The sequence below is a fragment of the Haliotis asinina genome, chromosome 9, assembly GCF_037392515.1.
Source record: "Haliotis asinina isolate JCU_RB_2024 chromosome 9, JCU_Hal_asi_v2, whole genome shotgun sequence".
NCBI classification, from domain to species: Eukaryota; Metazoa; Mollusca; class Gastropoda; order Lepetellida; family Haliotidae; genus Haliotis; species Haliotis asinina.
In genome coordinates this window covers 61,230,165-61,246,937 of record NC_090288.1, presented here as the reverse complement: position 1 = coordinate 61,246,937, position 16,773 = coordinate 61,230,165, and the positions used below count along the sequence as shown (strand labels likewise).

General features: G+C 40.4%; 1 protein-coding gene across 1 annotated transcript in view; it reads left to right on the top strand.

Moving 5' to 3' along the window:
* Positions 1-16,773, top strand: part of LOC137297115 (dynein axonemal heavy chain 3-like) — an 83,268-nt gene that overhangs the window by 44,645 nt on the left and 21,850 nt on the right. Inside the window, exons 41-60 of the mRNA XM_067829109.1 lie at positions 414-527; positions 1,199-1,351; positions 1,738-1,914; positions 5,364-5,502; positions 5,968-6,158; positions 6,389-6,484; positions 7,100-7,291; positions 7,717-7,850; positions 8,058-8,220; positions 9,239-9,421; positions 9,877-10,035; positions 10,273-10,344; positions 11,173-11,373; positions 11,664-11,819; positions 12,035-12,235; positions 12,941-13,074; positions 13,452-13,623; positions 13,971-14,057; positions 15,950-16,066; positions 16,422-16,607. Of these exons, the coding sequence (XP_067685210.1) occupies positions 414-527; positions 1,199-1,351; positions 1,738-1,914; positions 5,364-5,502; positions 5,968-6,158; positions 6,389-6,484; positions 7,100-7,291; positions 7,717-7,850; positions 8,058-8,220; positions 9,239-9,421; positions 9,877-10,035; positions 10,273-10,344; positions 11,173-11,373; positions 11,664-11,819; positions 12,035-12,235; positions 12,941-13,074; positions 13,452-13,623; positions 13,971-14,057; positions 15,950-16,066; positions 16,422-16,607 (3,027 nt within the window). The remainder of the gene's footprint in view (positions 1-413; positions 528-1,198; positions 1,352-1,737; positions 1,915-5,363; positions 5,503-5,967; positions 6,159-6,388; positions 6,485-7,099; positions 7,292-7,716; positions 7,851-8,057; positions 8,221-9,238; positions 9,422-9,876; positions 10,036-10,272; positions 10,345-11,172; positions 11,374-11,663; positions 11,820-12,034; positions 12,236-12,940; positions 13,075-13,451; positions 13,624-13,970; positions 14,058-15,949; positions 16,067-16,421; positions 16,608-16,773) is intronic.

Here is a 16,773-nt window from a genome sequence, read left to right as displayed (position 1 = left end):
TGCAGCTACATGGCGGAGGTCTGTAAATAATCGAGTCTGGACCAGACAATCAGTGATCAACATCACGAGCATCGATCTGCACAACTGGGAACAGATGACATGTGTCAACCAAGTCAGCGAGCCAGAACACCCGATCCCGTTAGTCGCTTCTTACGACAATCATTGTCACCTTTCATTGCAAGCATGGTTTGCTGAAGGCCTATTCTACTCTGGACCTTCATGGGTCATTCGGTATCAAGAAAATATTGAGTGACTTTATAAAAGACACTACACTCAAGAATGTTTCCACAGCAAATACATATTAGTTCCCTTTATGACTGAGGCATGATTGATGAAAAGATATGGCATCTATTTTGTAAATTTAGGTATGAATTGCTGAATGACTGTTGATGAATGTATCTCTCCGTGTGTAGATTCTACTGGGCTCCACATTAGAGATTTACCAGATGGCTATCACAAACTTCCTCCCAACACCATCCAAGTCCCACTATCTGTTCAACCTTCGAGACTTTGCCAGAGTTGTACAGGTGAGAAAACTGAGTGGTTGTGTACCCTGCATCTTATATACCCTGGACCCTACATACCCTACATATTATATCCTAGATTCTGTATACCGTAGATTTTACATCCTAGATCCTATACACCCTAAGTCTTTTATCCTATATAGCCTATATCATATACAATAGATTCTATATACTTCATACTTTACATCCTAGGTTATATATATCCTGGATCCTATGTCATAGATCTTATATCCCAGATCCTATGTACCTATATATACTGTAGATTCTATATATCCTATATACCATAGCTCCTATTTCCAATACAACCTATACCGTGTATTCTATATATCCTATATACCACTGATTCTTTATAACTAGATCATATGCACCCTTGATCCTATGTACCGTATATCCTATATACCATTGATCTGATAGACCCAAGATTCTATGTACCACTGATCCTTATATGATATATCCTAGATCCTACATATTCTAGATCTTATGTATATCCTACACACCCCAGATCCCATATCCTAGATCCCTTTTAGCCTAAATACCCTATATCCTATATACCCCAGATCTTATATCATAAATCAAATATACCCTGAATCATATTTCCTACATGTCTTAGAAATAGGAATATTGATGACAACAAGTGACAGACACTAGTACAGTTTGCTTGCCTGTGTTGACAGGGTATCCTGTTGATGAAATCTTCAGTGATGCCGGCTGTTGGCACCACTGCAGGACAGAAGATCTCACGTCTGTGGGTGCATGAAGTGTACCGGGTGTTCTATGACAGACTTGTAGATGACCAGGATCGCAACACTTTCTTCAAAATGGTCAAGGTAAAATGTTACCTAACATCAGTTACATTCAAACCAAACATGAAATGCCTGCTTTCTACAGGAACTACAGGATAACACTCATAGGTTCAAGACTGGGTGATTTATGTGGAAGTGTGGGTAAGGGGTCTGGCCAAGGATCAGATGCTTGGCTTAACATCCTGGGCCATGTCGACACAGGGGAAGACCTTAGACCTCATGTTACTGGTGGACATCTTAGGTCAGTGGTCAAGGGATCAGATAAGGAAATAGCTATCAGGCTTAATGTCTTTGTTAAGTGGGCAAGGGGTCCAACCTCCCTTGAGAAATAACCAAACATCTTTGGGCATAGTAACAAAGGATCATCCCACAGACATCCATCTAGTGTTTCCTTCTTGATGTGTTTGCAGTCAGTGGTTGAGTCACAGTTCAAGGACAAGATGAACAATTTGTTCGCTCACCTGCTGGAGCCTGGCAAGTCCATCCGGGATGACACCATCCGCAGCCTGATGTTTGGGGACTATCTCACAAAGAAAGGGGAGGACAAACTGTACAATGAAATCCTCAATCTGGATGAGCTGAGGGAGGTAAGAACAACAGTGCCATTCACTGAATATTGACATGCTCAATGACAGCTTTCATAGGCCTTCAGTTATCCCCCAAAACAACAATGTTGCAGGGGATATAGAAAAGGGGTTCTGTCCGTCCGTACATCAGTATGTACATCTGTGCGTCGGCAATACTCATATACTTGGCATATCTCCTAAACTATTCATGATAACGTAACCAAGCTTGATACACCTGTCAAGCATGATATATGCGTTTGGGGGGATAGATGCACTCAGATATCAATTTTATTTTTTCTGGTTTCAATGGAAATATCACTTAGACCGTGGATGCCATCTTGTCCAGAGCAAATCTCCTGAACTATGCATGATAGCTTCATCAAACTTGGTACACATATCAAGCACGATCCCTACATGTGCCTTTTGGGGATATGACCCAGGTATCAATTTTATTTTTTGTGACTTCCATGGAAACATCACTTAGGCTGTGACTATGACTGTTGATGAAGATGTCATCTTCTCTCGAGTAGATCTTCCAAACTATGCATGCTAGCTTCATCAAACTTGGTACACATATCAAGCATGATCCCTACATGTGCCTTTTGGGGATATGACCCAAGTATCAATTTTATTTTTTGTGGTTTCCATGGAAAGATCACCTAGGCTGTGACTATTCTCTCAAGCAGATCTTCCAAACTATGCATGCTAGCTTCATCAAACTTGGTACACATATCAAGCATGATCCCTACATGTGCCTTTTGGGGATATGACCCAAGTATCAATTTTATTTTTTGTGGTTTCCATGGAAAGATCACCTAGGCTGTGACTATTCTCTCAAGCAGATCTTCCAAACTATGCATGCTAGCTTCATCAAACTTGGTACATATGTCAAGCATGATCCCTACATGTGCCTTTTGGGGATATGACCCAAGTATCAATTTTATTTTTTGTGGTTTCCATGGAAAGATCACCTAGGCTGTGACTATTCTCTCAAGCAGATCTTCCAAACTATGCATGCTAGCTTCATCAAACTTGGTACACATATCAAGCATGATCCCTACATGTGCCTTTTGGGGATATGACCCAAGTATCAATTTTATTTTTTGTGGTTTCCATGGAAAGATCACCTAGGCTGTGACTATTCTCTCAAGCAGATCTTCCAAACTATGCATGCTAGCTTCATCAAACTTGGTACATATGTCAAGCATGATCCCTACATGTGCCTTTTGGGGATATGACCCAAGTATCAATTTTATTTTTTGTGGTTTCCATGGAAAGATCACCTAGGCTGTGACTATTCTCTCAAGCAGATCTTCCAAACTATGCATGCTAGCTTCATCAAACTTGGTACACATATCAAGCATGATCCCTACATGTGCCTTTTGGGGATATGACCCAAGTATCAATTTTATTTTTTGTGGTTTCCATGGAAAGATCACCTAGGCTGTGACTATTCTCTCAAGCAGATCTTCCAAACTATGCATGCTAGCTTCATCAAACTTGGTACACATATCAAGCATGATCCCTACATGTGCCTTTTGGGGATATGACCCAAGTATCAATTTTATTTTTTGTGGTTTCCATGGAAAGATCACCTAGGCTGTGACTATTCTCTCAAGCAGATCTTCCAAACTATGCATGCTAGCTTCATCAAACTTGGTACACATATCAAGCATGATCCCTACATGTGCCTTTTGGGGATATGACCCAAGTATCAATTTTATTTTTTGTGGTTTCCATGGAAAGATCACCTAGGCTGTGACTATTCTCTCAAGCAGATCTTCCAAACTATGCATGCTAGCTTCATCAAACTTGGTACACATATCAAGCATGATCCCTACATGTGCCTTTTGGGGATATGACCCAAGTATCAATTTTATTTTTTGTGGTTTCCATGGAAAGATCACCTAGGCTGTGACTATTCTCTCAAGCAGATCTTCCAAACTATGCATGCTAGCTTCATCAAACTTGGTACACATATCAAGCATGATCCCTACATGTGCCTTTTGGGGATATGACCCAAGTATCAATTTTATTTTTTGTGGTTTCCATGGAAAGATCACCTAGGCTGTGACTATTCTCTCAAGCAGATCTTCCAAACTATGCATGCTAGCTTCATCAAACTTGGTACATATGTCAAACATGATCCCTACATGTGCCTTTTGGGGATATGACCCAAGTATCAATTTTATTTTTTGTGGTTTCCATGGAAAGATCACCTAGGCTGTGACTATTCTCTCAAGCAGATCTTCCAAACTATGCATGCTAGCTTCATCAAACTTGGTACACATATCAAGCATGATCCCTACATGTGCCTTTTGGGGATATGACCCAAGTATCAATTTTATTTTTTGTGGTTTCCATGGAAAGATCACCTAGGCTGTGACTATTCTCTCAAGCAGATCTTCCAAACTATGCATGCTAGCTTCATCAAACTTGGTACATATGTCAAGCATGATCCCTACATGTGCCTTTTGGGGATATGACCCAAGTATCAATTTTATTTTTTGTGGTTTCCATGGAAAGATCACCTAGGCTGTGACTATTCTCTCAAGCAGATCTTCCAAACTATGCATGCTAGCTTCATCAAACTTGGTACACATATCAAGCATGATCCCTACATGTGCCTTTTGGGGATATGACCCAAGTATCAATTTTATTTTGTGTGGTTTCTATGGAAACATGGCTCTGACATGGCTTTGAGGATGTTATCTTTTCCACAGCAGATGGCACACATGTTTACCATTTTCACCGTGATCCCTAGATGTGCCTTTTGGGGGTTACACCAGTATGTGAACTATATTTTCTGGTTGAACTGGTTTCCATGAGAGGAATTTTGACTTTTTGACTGAAATTGATGGTTTTGCTCTTTTCTTTAGTAGAACTTTAAATCACCAAACTTGGTGTGGTGATGCCCTTGGGTAGGTTTGGATATCTGAATAAAATACTATTTGCATTTCCAACAATCTCGACTGAATTTGGTGGTAGTGTTCATTTCTGGAGCAGAACTGTAAAACTCTACAATACTCTCCTTCAATTCTGCCATATGCACACCAAAATATTGACATACTGTAGTCATAAATAGTGGATATATTCATAAACAGTGTTTTGTCTTTGTGGGGGATATTGATCACTTTGTCTTCTTATTAACTTACATATATGTTTACAGGCTATGATTAAAATATTGTTATATTCTAAACATTTGAAACATACTTGTGAGATAGCTGACAATAAAGGAAGGACTTTGATAATATGTATAGCATTGATGATATTTTGCTTATTGCTTGTGACATAGCTGAACAATTGTTGCATAATAATGACAGACACCAAGTTTTCCCACACAACACACAAAACCAGTGATTCCATTTAAATGCACACCAATATTAATTATGAAAACTGATGTTGGTGACAAATACCTAAGGGTCTGAGATGGTTGGACATGAATCTGTCACACCAACTGCTTGCTTCAGACAATAGAACACAACTTGGAGGAGTACAATATGATGAGCAAGGCCCCCATGGAGCTGGTGATGTTCAGGTTTGCCATCGAACACATCTCCAGAATTAGTAGAGTTCTCAAGCAGCCAAACGGCCATTGCCTCCTTGTGGGTGAGTTTGTTGTATATTGAGATATGTCCTTCATGATTAAAGATCTTGCAACCTAGCATAAAGTTCCATATGAGTAAGATAACAATACACCATCTAAGCCAATTTCTCTGCTTATGTAAAACCAAACCGAAACAGTCCCAAGTAAAGTGATTGAATGAGTAAGTGCATGCATCAGTGACTGAGTGAGTAGTGCATTAGTGTAAATGAGTGAGTTTGTCGATGTGTATTCCAACAATATCACTAGAAATGGGCTGCACACATTGCACAGCTTATAGCTTTTCATAAGAGTCAACTAAGTTGTGGATTCATAGTTTTCTGACGCCCTGGACTGTTGCTCATCTTGTTGGCCACTGGTCTAGATGTAACATTGCTAATTGTGACATAAACAATACCCCTGCATAGAAGAACTGCTTCAAGGTATTAAGGGTATTGTCAGTCATGCTGTGTGATGGTTTGTCTGACCAGGTATTGGAGGCAGTGGTCGTCAGAGTGTCACCAGACTGGCAGCATTTATGTCTGACTTTGAGCTATTCCAAATTGAGATCACCAAGAACTATACAACCGTAGAGTGGAGAGATGATCTGAAGCGGATGATGCGGAGAGCTGGGGATGAGGGAGTGTCCACGGTCTTCCTGTTTGGAGACCACCAGATCAAGGCAAGCATCTATAGAGATGATGTCTGATATATAACTTTTCAATTGTGAAGATGCTGGTTGAAAATGACTCCAGGAATCCCATGCTTGTCGTAAGATGTGATCAGCTAGACTGACTGTCTTAGATGATCGATGCATGCCAGTTGCATGGATCAGTGCTCATGATGTAATGTTGATCAGGTCTGATATGTAGTTTATACATATATAGGATGTAACAGTGGTAACTGTTACAGGATGAGTCCTTTCTGGAGGATGTGAATATGATCCTGAACACCGGAGATATCCCAAACCTGTACGACAACGAGGAACGCCTGGAGATTATTGAGAAGGTTGGTATCGAGTCATATTACTGAGATTAGTGGAGTTGAGAGCAAGCTGTTATCAAGGAGAAACATAAATACTGTAAATTCTTGTTTTTGAAAACCATTGTTGTCAGGCTCGTTAAGGATGTCTTGATATATTGTCAAGGGACATTACTATCTAAATTTGATTCAATAGTGAAATAAAATTTAACATTTTAATCTATACATTATTTGTATGGTCATCATTAACAGTTCAACTGTAAATGCCATCTTGTTCTTGACACCGACTGTTGTCTTAGTAAGGATTTTGACATCTCTATTGTCGTCTCGATAAGGATTTTGATGTCTCTATTGTCATCTCGATAAGGATTTTGATGTCTGTTGTCATCTTGGTAAGGATTTTGAAGACTCTCTATTGTCATCTCAGTAAGGATTTTGAAAACTCTCTATTGTCATCTTGGTAATGATTTTGAAGACTATCTATTGCCATCTGGGTAAGGATTTTGATGGTCTCTAATGTTGTCTCGGTAAGGATTTTGACATCACTATTGTCATCTTGGTAAGGATTTTGATGTCTTTGTCGTATTGTTAAGGATTTTGATAGCCTTGGCAATGATCGGGTCTATCACTGGTAACTTGCAGATGCAGGTGGTTTGTCAGCAGGAAAACCTTCAGATAGAGTTCACTCCCTTGAACATGTACAACAAGTTCATAGAGCGGATACGACGTAACCTTCATGTTGTGCTGGCATTCAGTCCCATTGGAGACACTTTCCGGAACAGACTCCGGATGTTCCCCTCCCTCATCAACTGCTGCACCATAGACTGGTTCAAGGTCAGGCCATCCACTTGGGGTCGGGGGACAGGGAAATATATGCTGACAGAAATGAATGGGTAGTGGATAGAATGGGATTGACGAGTACATCCTGTACCCATCCTCCGTACAGCAGAAGATGCTATGTTAGTAATTGATGTGCCTCACACCCCATTTTGGGGTTGAAGTACCAGATGTCCTACTACACAATATTCCCACTATGTGTCCTACTATATGGTACTACTATATGCCCTACTGACTGATATTTTTCTGTGGTATATTGATTAAGGTTCTCTGGCTCCAGGCTTAGATCCTGAATGAGTGAATCCATATATCATATTGTACATAGAGCAAACATGCAGTAATAATAACGAGTACACTTTGCAGTCAATCAGTATTCATCCTGTGAACAAACTATGCTCTGACAGTACTGTGTGTTGGTGTAGGCATGGCCGGAGGATGCCCTGGAGCTCGTGGCCAACAAGTTCCTGGATGAGGTGGAGATGTCACAGGATGTCAGAGACAATACAGTAGTTATGTGCAAACACTTCCATGAGAGTGTCCGTGCACTCTCAACCAGGTCAGTAATACAGTGGTATATATGTATGTTTACAGGTGGCATTTTCCAACCAACACCATTACCTCATCGTTATAACTCTCATTCATTATACTGAGTGCCAAGGTTTGACTCTCAACTATTACAATGTGTGAACCTTATTGCTAGTGTCCATCAGTGCTGGAAAATACCTTTAAGTGAACTTAAAGCATAATCAGTTATTTAACGTAGGTACTATGAAACGATGAGGCGAAGGAACTATGTGACTCCAACTTCCTACTTGGAACTGATCAAGACCTTCAAGAATCTGTTAAACAAGAAGAGGCTGGAGATCTTGACACTGAAGAACAGGTACATGGTGGGTCTGGAGAAACTGGAGTTCTCTGAATCTCAGGTGAGGAACTCTTCCATGTATAATCCCTTGCATACCTCATCCAGGGTGTCACACCTTTCTTTCTGTCTCATTATTCGCAAACACCTGTTATCATCACTATTTCATGGTGATTCATAAACACATGCTCTGTCATCATATCACATGATGCCAATCACTGGATTGTTTGGTTCAGACCCCACCAGTTTACAAACATCATTCAAGTGTAGGACTGCTGAAACAAATATCTGCGCAGTGTACAATTGACTCTGCTTTTGGCAGAGACTTCTTATGAATGCAGAAATGGTTTTGTTGCCACTATTCCACAGGTTTTTTTGGTTGCGTGATGTTGACATCATTGTGGAAATAGTTTTGTTGCCACTATTCCACAGGTTTTATTGGTTACGTGATGTTGACATCAATGTGGAAATGGTTTTGTTGCCGCTACTCCACAGGAGATATTGCTTGCGTGATGTTGACATCAGTGTGGAAATAGTTTTGTTGCCACTATTCCACAGGTTTTATTGCTTGCGTGATGTTGACATCAGTGTGGAAATAGTTTTGTTGCCACTATTCCACAGGTTTTATTGCTTGCGTGATGTTGACATCAATGTGGAAATGGTTTTGTTGCCACTATTCCACAGGAGATATTGCTTGCATGATGTTGATATGAAATGACTTCACTGATGTCTCTGCAGCCGAAGCTGATAGGTGGTTGTTCACTGAAGACATTGTTTTTACTAATTATGAAATGAAACAGTTTTTAATTTTATTTTTAATGACAAATGAGTTCTAACTCTTTTGTGCTTTAAAATCAAATATACCATCACAAGCTTCAAAGATTTGAACTTGTAATAGCTCTTATTGATGGATTTTGATGTCAAAACACACTTGGGTGATATTGTGTATAACTGCTACAGTTAGTAGATATATGAGTGGGGTGTGGACAAGACTAACCCCACTATAAGCCAGGTCATGTGACATATCCCATGTGCAGGATCATGAGTAGCTGCAGATCATGGCATTTCTTCTTGTTCTGTAGATCAATGTGATGCAAGAGGAACTCATAGACCTTCAGCCAAAGTTGATCGAGACAAGCAAGGAGACTGAAGAGCTCATTAAAATCATTGAGGAGGAGACGGTGGAGGTGGAGGAGAAGAAGGGCATTGTGGAGGCAGATGAGGCTCGCGCCAACAAGGCTGCCATGGAGGCAAAGGCTATCAAGGTGAGTCACATGGACCATTGGTGTCAAGGTGAGTCACATGGACCATCAGTGTCAAGGTGAGTCACATGGACCATCAGTGTCAAGGTGAGTCACATGGACCATCAGTGTCAAGGTGAGTAACATGGACCATCGGTGTCAAGGTGAGCCACTTTGGTGTTTCCTATGTTGTTGATTTCACTGTAAGTCTTAGTGTGATGACAAGGTAAGTTACAAGAATATGTATATGCAGGTGAGTCTACAAGATTCACCCAGGTACGTTGTGTCAGCTGTCATTAAACTTTCTATTGCAGTTTGGGCTTTGTAAATAAGGTGAAGCCGTTATTGCTATAAAGGCATTTTTTGTAAAAATATTTGCCTCATGCATGTTTGTATATTTGTCATGAAAATAAAGGTAAAGATGTTTACTGTTTTTATCATTTACTTGTTTTTGACCCTTGAATTTGTTTTCTTCTAAGGATGAATGTGAGGCCAAGCTTGCTGTAGCTCTGCCCGCCCTGAACGCTGCTGTTGCCGCCCTCAACACTCTGAAGCAGAATGACATATCCATCGTAAAAAACCTGCAGAATCCTCCGTCAGGGGTGAAGCTGGTGATGGAGGCTGTCTGCATCATGAAGGTAGGTGTGATTTACAGAATCACTTGAACACGATACTGTGCCAACATTTGGTTTGGCTGAGATATTGATGATATATTGTTAATTCGGCTTGTTATAAGTGAAGTTCTTGAAATGTTTATGATGGTGTTTCTGTTATATGTTTCAGCTTTTATATGTGATGTTTTTGAAATGTTGATGATGATGTTTCTGTTGTCAGTATGTTGTTCATATTTGTGAGTGGTTGCCTGTTCGTATCAGGGAATCAAGCCTGAGAGGAAGGTGGACCCAAATGGCAAGACTGGAGAAGACTACTGGGCCCCTGCCAGGAAGGTAAGTAACTTGGCAAATATAGATGTCAGCGGAAGACTACCAGCAGCATTCCACTGGGGTAACATATGCTTGAGCTGGAAATAGGTTGTTCTTCATATTACTCCTGTCATTTTTATAATACAGAAAGTATGGATTTCCGTATTCTGGGTCAAACATGTGGGAGGCAACTGATGTGATGGGGAAGATCCACCTAACTTTCAGTTTCATTACAGACCCTTTCACTTCATGTGTTAGCCTGAAATATACACCTAAAGTGGGCTTCTCACGATATATTAGGTCATCTCTTGTTTTCCCAGAATAACTGCATTTGAGGTTTTTGTTTTGGAGGGACAGGTTTTACGTTTCGCTAGAAAGACCTCTTCCCAGGTTTCACTTTTCATTAGTAAGGCCGCTTCCCAGGTTTTACTTTTCTCAAATTTATATGGACATCAACTTTCAAATGATACATGCGTGTTTGAAATCAACTGGAAAATATCAAGATTAAACTCACAATACAAATATTTTCCCAAGCGGGATTGGAAACGCATACCTCAGATCCATGGTCAGACACTCTACTGTATGGCCACCTAGCTGACTAAAGTGGTGAGGTTAAATTATCTACTTATAGTTACTGTCATTAAATTGATTTTACGTGCGCTTCTGTTATTGTTATGTAGCTTCATTAAATGATTATCTACATTGTAATTACCCATTATTGATGGATGGAAAAAAAAACTGTTTTTAAGAAGTAATTCTTTTCTAGAAGTTAGTCCGCATGAAAAATATGTTCAATGTTGACTTGTAAAATTAGTCAGTTATGAATTTCTTCCACTTATATGTGATATGCAGATGTTGGGAGACATGAAGTTTCTGGAGTCACTTAAGGAGTATGACAAAGACAACATTCCAGCAGCAACCATCAAGAAGATCCGAGAGAAGTACATCAACAACCCTGACTTTGATCCAGCCATCATCAAAAATGTGTCCTCAGCCTGTGAGGGTTTATGCAAGTGGGTACGGGCCATGGATGTTTATGATGGTGTCATCAAGGTGAGTGGTGTCTGATCATAGAGCTGGAGGTGGGGAGAAAAGTTTGTCTTGCCATAAGAGTCAATCAGGGTAGTCACTGAATTCAAGGGCCTCACTCTCTGGATTCTACCCACTGAGATTTGATGGTTATCCAGCCCACTGAGATAAGGACATCTTTCCTGTGCTTGTGGGTTTACAAGTAAAACCCTTGTGAAACCAGCATCACTTGGGGGTTTTCCACAATGTCTTGATACACTGTGATATATCTGAATTTAACCCAACCGACTGACTGACTGACTGATATTCTGTAGGTGGTGGCTCCCAAGCAGCAGAGTCTGGCAATGGCAGAAGGTGTCCTTGAGGACCAGATGGCCAAGCTGAAGGAGAAGCAGACAGAACTAAAGACTGTTCGTGACAAGCTTGCCAACCTCAATGACCATCTCAACCAGAAGCAAACTGAGAAAAAGGTCAGGGCTGATTTGTTTCAGTACCAAAGATACTGCTTAAAAGGAACCTTCAGAAATGGTCTCATGATTATTATCAGAATGGTTCAGTAAGGAGCTGAGGAGATAGGAAAGAGATAGGAAGCTGAGCTTCTTTTGTTCTCTATCTTTTAGAAGTCATTACAAATTTGTATATCATAATCACAAATATTTGAATCTGACTGATATCCACTTTACAGAACTTGGAGGACAACATTGAGTTGACGAAGGTGAAGATAGAGAGGGCCAACAAGCTGATCAGTGGTCTAGGTGGAGAAAGGTCACGATGGACACAGAATGTCCATGAGCTCAGTGAGACGTATGATAACATTGTGGGTGATGTCCTTCTCTCCGCCAGTGTGGTAGCCTATCTTGGACCTTTCATTCTGGATTATAGACTGGTGAGAAAGGCTTGATGTACAGCACTACCTCATCCTAACGATGGCCTTTCCATAAACATCATTTTGATTCCAGATTAACACAAGAATAATAATCATTTGTGATCCAAGTATGACATCTGTCCATCATCTGTAACATGTGCGTGTCATATGTTTGCCATCTGTGACATCTGTGTGTCATCTGTGATATCTATGTGTCATCTGTGACATCTGGGTGTCATCTGTGACATTTGTGTATTATCTGTGATCTCTGGGTGTAATCTGTGTGATCTGTGATCTCTGAGTGTCATCTGTGATCTCTGTGTGTCATGTGTGATCTCTGTGTGACATCTATGAACTCTGTGTGTCATCTGTGATCTTTGTCATCTGTGACATCTGTGATCTCAGTGTGACATGTGTGATCTTTGTCATCTGTGACATCTGTGTATCATCTTTGATCTACTGTGATCTTTGTATGTCATCCGTGCCATCTGGGAGTCATTGGTGATCTCTGGGAGTCATTTGTGTGGCCTGATTTCTGTGTGTCATCTGTTATCTCTGTCATCTGTGACATCCGTGATCTCTGTGCATCATCTATGACATCTGTGTATACATCCTTTGTGAACTCTGTGTGCCATCTGTGATCTCTTTGTGACTTCTGTGAAGTCTGTGTATGATCTGTGATCTCAGTGCGTCATCTGTGACATATGGATGTAATCTGTGTTGCAGGAGTGTCTAAAGGAGTGGTATGACATGTGCAAAGACAAGGGGATCCCAGTATCTGAGACCTTCTCTTTGTCAAGCACTCTTGGAGATCCAGTCAAGATTCGGGACTGGCAAATAGCTGGTCTCCCAGTGGACAAGTAAGTACCATATTGTCAAAGTATTCTGGACATCTGTAAGTACTATTGAGTCTTTGTCTTGTATCCTAGACTGCAAAAGGAAGTTTTCTTTGAATCTGAGCACAACACATTTAGTAACTTCACCCTATATAAACTGTTGTGTGCTCGTCATTCAATGCCACATTCAGCAACCCTGCATCAGTATGAGGGTGGCTGGTAAATGATCGATTCTGGACCAGACAGTGCAGTGATTTAAATAATTTTTATACTGTTCTGTCACCAAAGGCTCATGATTTACCAACAATTTGCTTGAAATATCCTAACCACAAAGTGACACAAACTGGCCCAGCTTGTGTATCTCTGCCAGTTGTTTAGTTACCTCTCATGTCTCCCTGCAGCTACTCTGTGGACAATGCAATCATCGTGACGTCAGCCAACCGATGGCCACTGATGATTGACCCTCAAGGTCAGGCCAATAAGTGGATCAAGAACATGGAGAAGGCCAACAAGCTGGAGGTTGTGAAACTGTCAGACCCCAACTACACCCGAGGATTAGAGAACTGTCTTCAGGTAGGACTCCTGGAACTCTGGCCCAGCACATCTCCACATCCAATATTTTCCCAGGGAGCCAAATGGCTCCTTATTATGATTCAGGCACTGAGTACTGAAGTCTCTTGAGTGGAGAGATGTGAAGTCATCAAACGTTTAGACATCAGAAATACATACATACAAATCCATAATTAATTATTTGGGCCATGCAAAACTAAATTGTTTTACAGAGGTTGTATGGGTTGCGCTGTATATTACTTGTTTTCACTAACTGTGATGTAACTGAATGCCATTTGAATGCAGTGTTTTAGATTTAAGAGGTATGATGTATGAAGTGTGTTGACATCTGTGTATGATTTGTTCTACAGTTTGGCAACCCGTGTCTCCTGGAGAACATTGGGGAGGAGCTGGACCCTATCCTGGAACCTATCCTACTGAAACAGACATTTAAACAGGTCAGGAGAATATCAGTTAGGAGATAAACATTATGTGTTGGCCAATTTCCGGGTGTTATTGAGTATTTGAAGCACGGGAATGCATTTGGAACCGGCGGCGTCAGCCGGAGGTTTCAAATGAAATATTCCCGTGCTTCAAATACTCAATAACACCCGGAAATTGGCCAACACATGATGTTTATCGACATTGTAAACACAAAAGTAAACCAAAGGAGTTTTAGTGTCTGCACTCGTTTACATCGAATACGGACACAGCAGTGAAGTGTCATCAGCTGGCCGTTTCAGCTGGTTCTCATGGTAGCATCTGGAGTTGCTCATTTGTGACGTCATTCTAACTTTACGTCACAATATGATTTGAATGACGTCACCACTGTTGATGACACAACAAAACAATTGTTTAGGTGTCAATACGCGGTGAATAGTCTTTCAGTTTCCGGGAATCTAATACCATTTAATCATGTTTTTCAACCAATCAGATTACAGAACACAGTAACTTTTGGTTTACAATGATTGGTAATTGAACTCAGTCCATTTGGCACATGATAATTTATTACCATGGTAATCACACCATAACTGAAGACATTCCCTAACAGATGTGAACAGAGGAACAGATCTGACAGCAGTGTGAAAACGACTTCACTCATTCACCTATTCTAGACATGTAGGATCACTGTTGACAGTGTTGCTTGATAATCATCAGATGTAACACATGTACATGGGTACTTTGGGTAATTAACCAATTGGATTGCAGGAAAGACTACAATATGTTTTATATATCTCATTTCTTATTTCCTGCTACTTTCAAGGATGTAAGTAAATTGTTCCTTCTGCCTTTGCATGTATAACACTAGTGTCTGTCTGTGGTGTACATTATAATCCATATCACCAGTGTTTTTCTATGAGACATGCATGTTTAGCTCCAGTACGTGTAGGATAGGTGTGTGTATATTCAACGTGTCTGTGATTTATGCATATTTATCTCCAGTTAGTGTTTGTAGAGAAAGCATGTTTATCACCAGTGTGTGTTCGAGGGTAATGCATTTTTATCTCCTGTTTGTGCCTGTATTATATGCATGTTGTCTCCAATGTGTGCCTATAGGATATGAATGTTTATCTCCAGTGTGTGTCTGTAAAGCATGAATGTTTATCCTCAGTGTGTGTCTGTAGAATATGAATGTTTATCTTCAGTTTGTGTCTGTAGACTATGAATGTTTATCTTCAGTTTGTGTCTGTAGAATATGAATGTTTATCTTCAGTGTGTGTCTGCAGAATATGAATGTTTATCTGAGGTGCTGGTATGTAGGATATACATGTTTATCTGAGGTGTGAGCCTGTAGTAAATGAACGTTTTTCTCCAGTGTGTGTCTGTAGGATGTACATGTTTATTTCCAGAGAGTGTCTGCATACTAAGGATATGCAGGTTTATCTCCAGTGTGTGTCCCTCTGATATGTATGTTTGTAAATTTTGAAATACAGACAATTTGTTTGCTGTGGTAGATCCTTCTTCTATTATAGATAGAGATGATAATAAATTAGATGATGCTAAGACAAAAGATATTTTTGGTGTATTTTGTACTCATATACAAATTTAAATTGATTCATAACTATAACTGTATTTTGTCTGTAAGGCTATTCCTGATCTTGCATGGTATAAATATTTACAGGATAATAAAGTATCCTATTTAGTAGTTTTCCTCTCTCCAGATCTGTACCAGTTTTATTTTTGACAAGGGGTAACGCTGGTAAGTTTACTTAAAAATTGATTTCCCATGTTTAGATGGAAAATAGAAACCATAATCAGTCAAGATAATGTCTTGAAATATTTAATACCGTCTGTTATAAATGTTAGCAATGACAGGTAATGACAAAGATTTTTCCCACTTTTCTATCAGAACGGCCTGGACTACATCCGGATTGGAGAGCACATAGTGGAGTACAGCAAGGACTTCAAGTTCTACATCACAACCTGCATCAGGAACCCACACTACCTGCCTGAGGTGTCTGTGAAGGTCAGAGAACAGAAACCATCTAGATAGGATACGTACACTACGATGTTGAAGTCTTTTTATTTTGTTCTGTTAGTAATGGAGTACATAGACTCATACTTTGGAACAAGCGTGTAAAATTTCACCTTCACAGTAGCCTACTTCACAGTCCCTGAATCATATTGCATTCTCTATGGCCCAACCCTTTCTGGAATACTGCCCTCCCTGGCTGATCCTGTATTTTTATCAATCCCAGGCAGGAAATCATAATACTTGTATCGGTCAATGTTTAATCAGCAAACACAGAGTGACAGTAGAAGCTAGAGATGCTCAGTCCTTATCGTACACACATAGGTTCATCTAGTTACTCCAACTGCAGGTAACTCTCTTGAACTTCATGATCACCCCTCTGGGTCTGGAGGACCAGCTGCTGGGGATTGTGGCTGCCAAGGAGAAGCCGGAGTTGGAGGAGACAAAGAACCAGCTGATTGTGGAGAGTGCCAAGAACAAACGCCAGCTGAAGGAGATTGAGGACAAGATCCTGGAGGTCTTGTCAACATCCCAGGTAAGTAGATCTAGCAGGTCTGATCAAAATCCCAGCTCAGTAGATCTGGCAGGTCTGATCAACATCCCAGGTCAGTAGATCTAGCAGGTCTGATCAACATCCCAGCTCAGTAGATCTGGCAGGTCTGATCAACATCCCAGATTTTGGAGGTCTTGTTAACATCTCC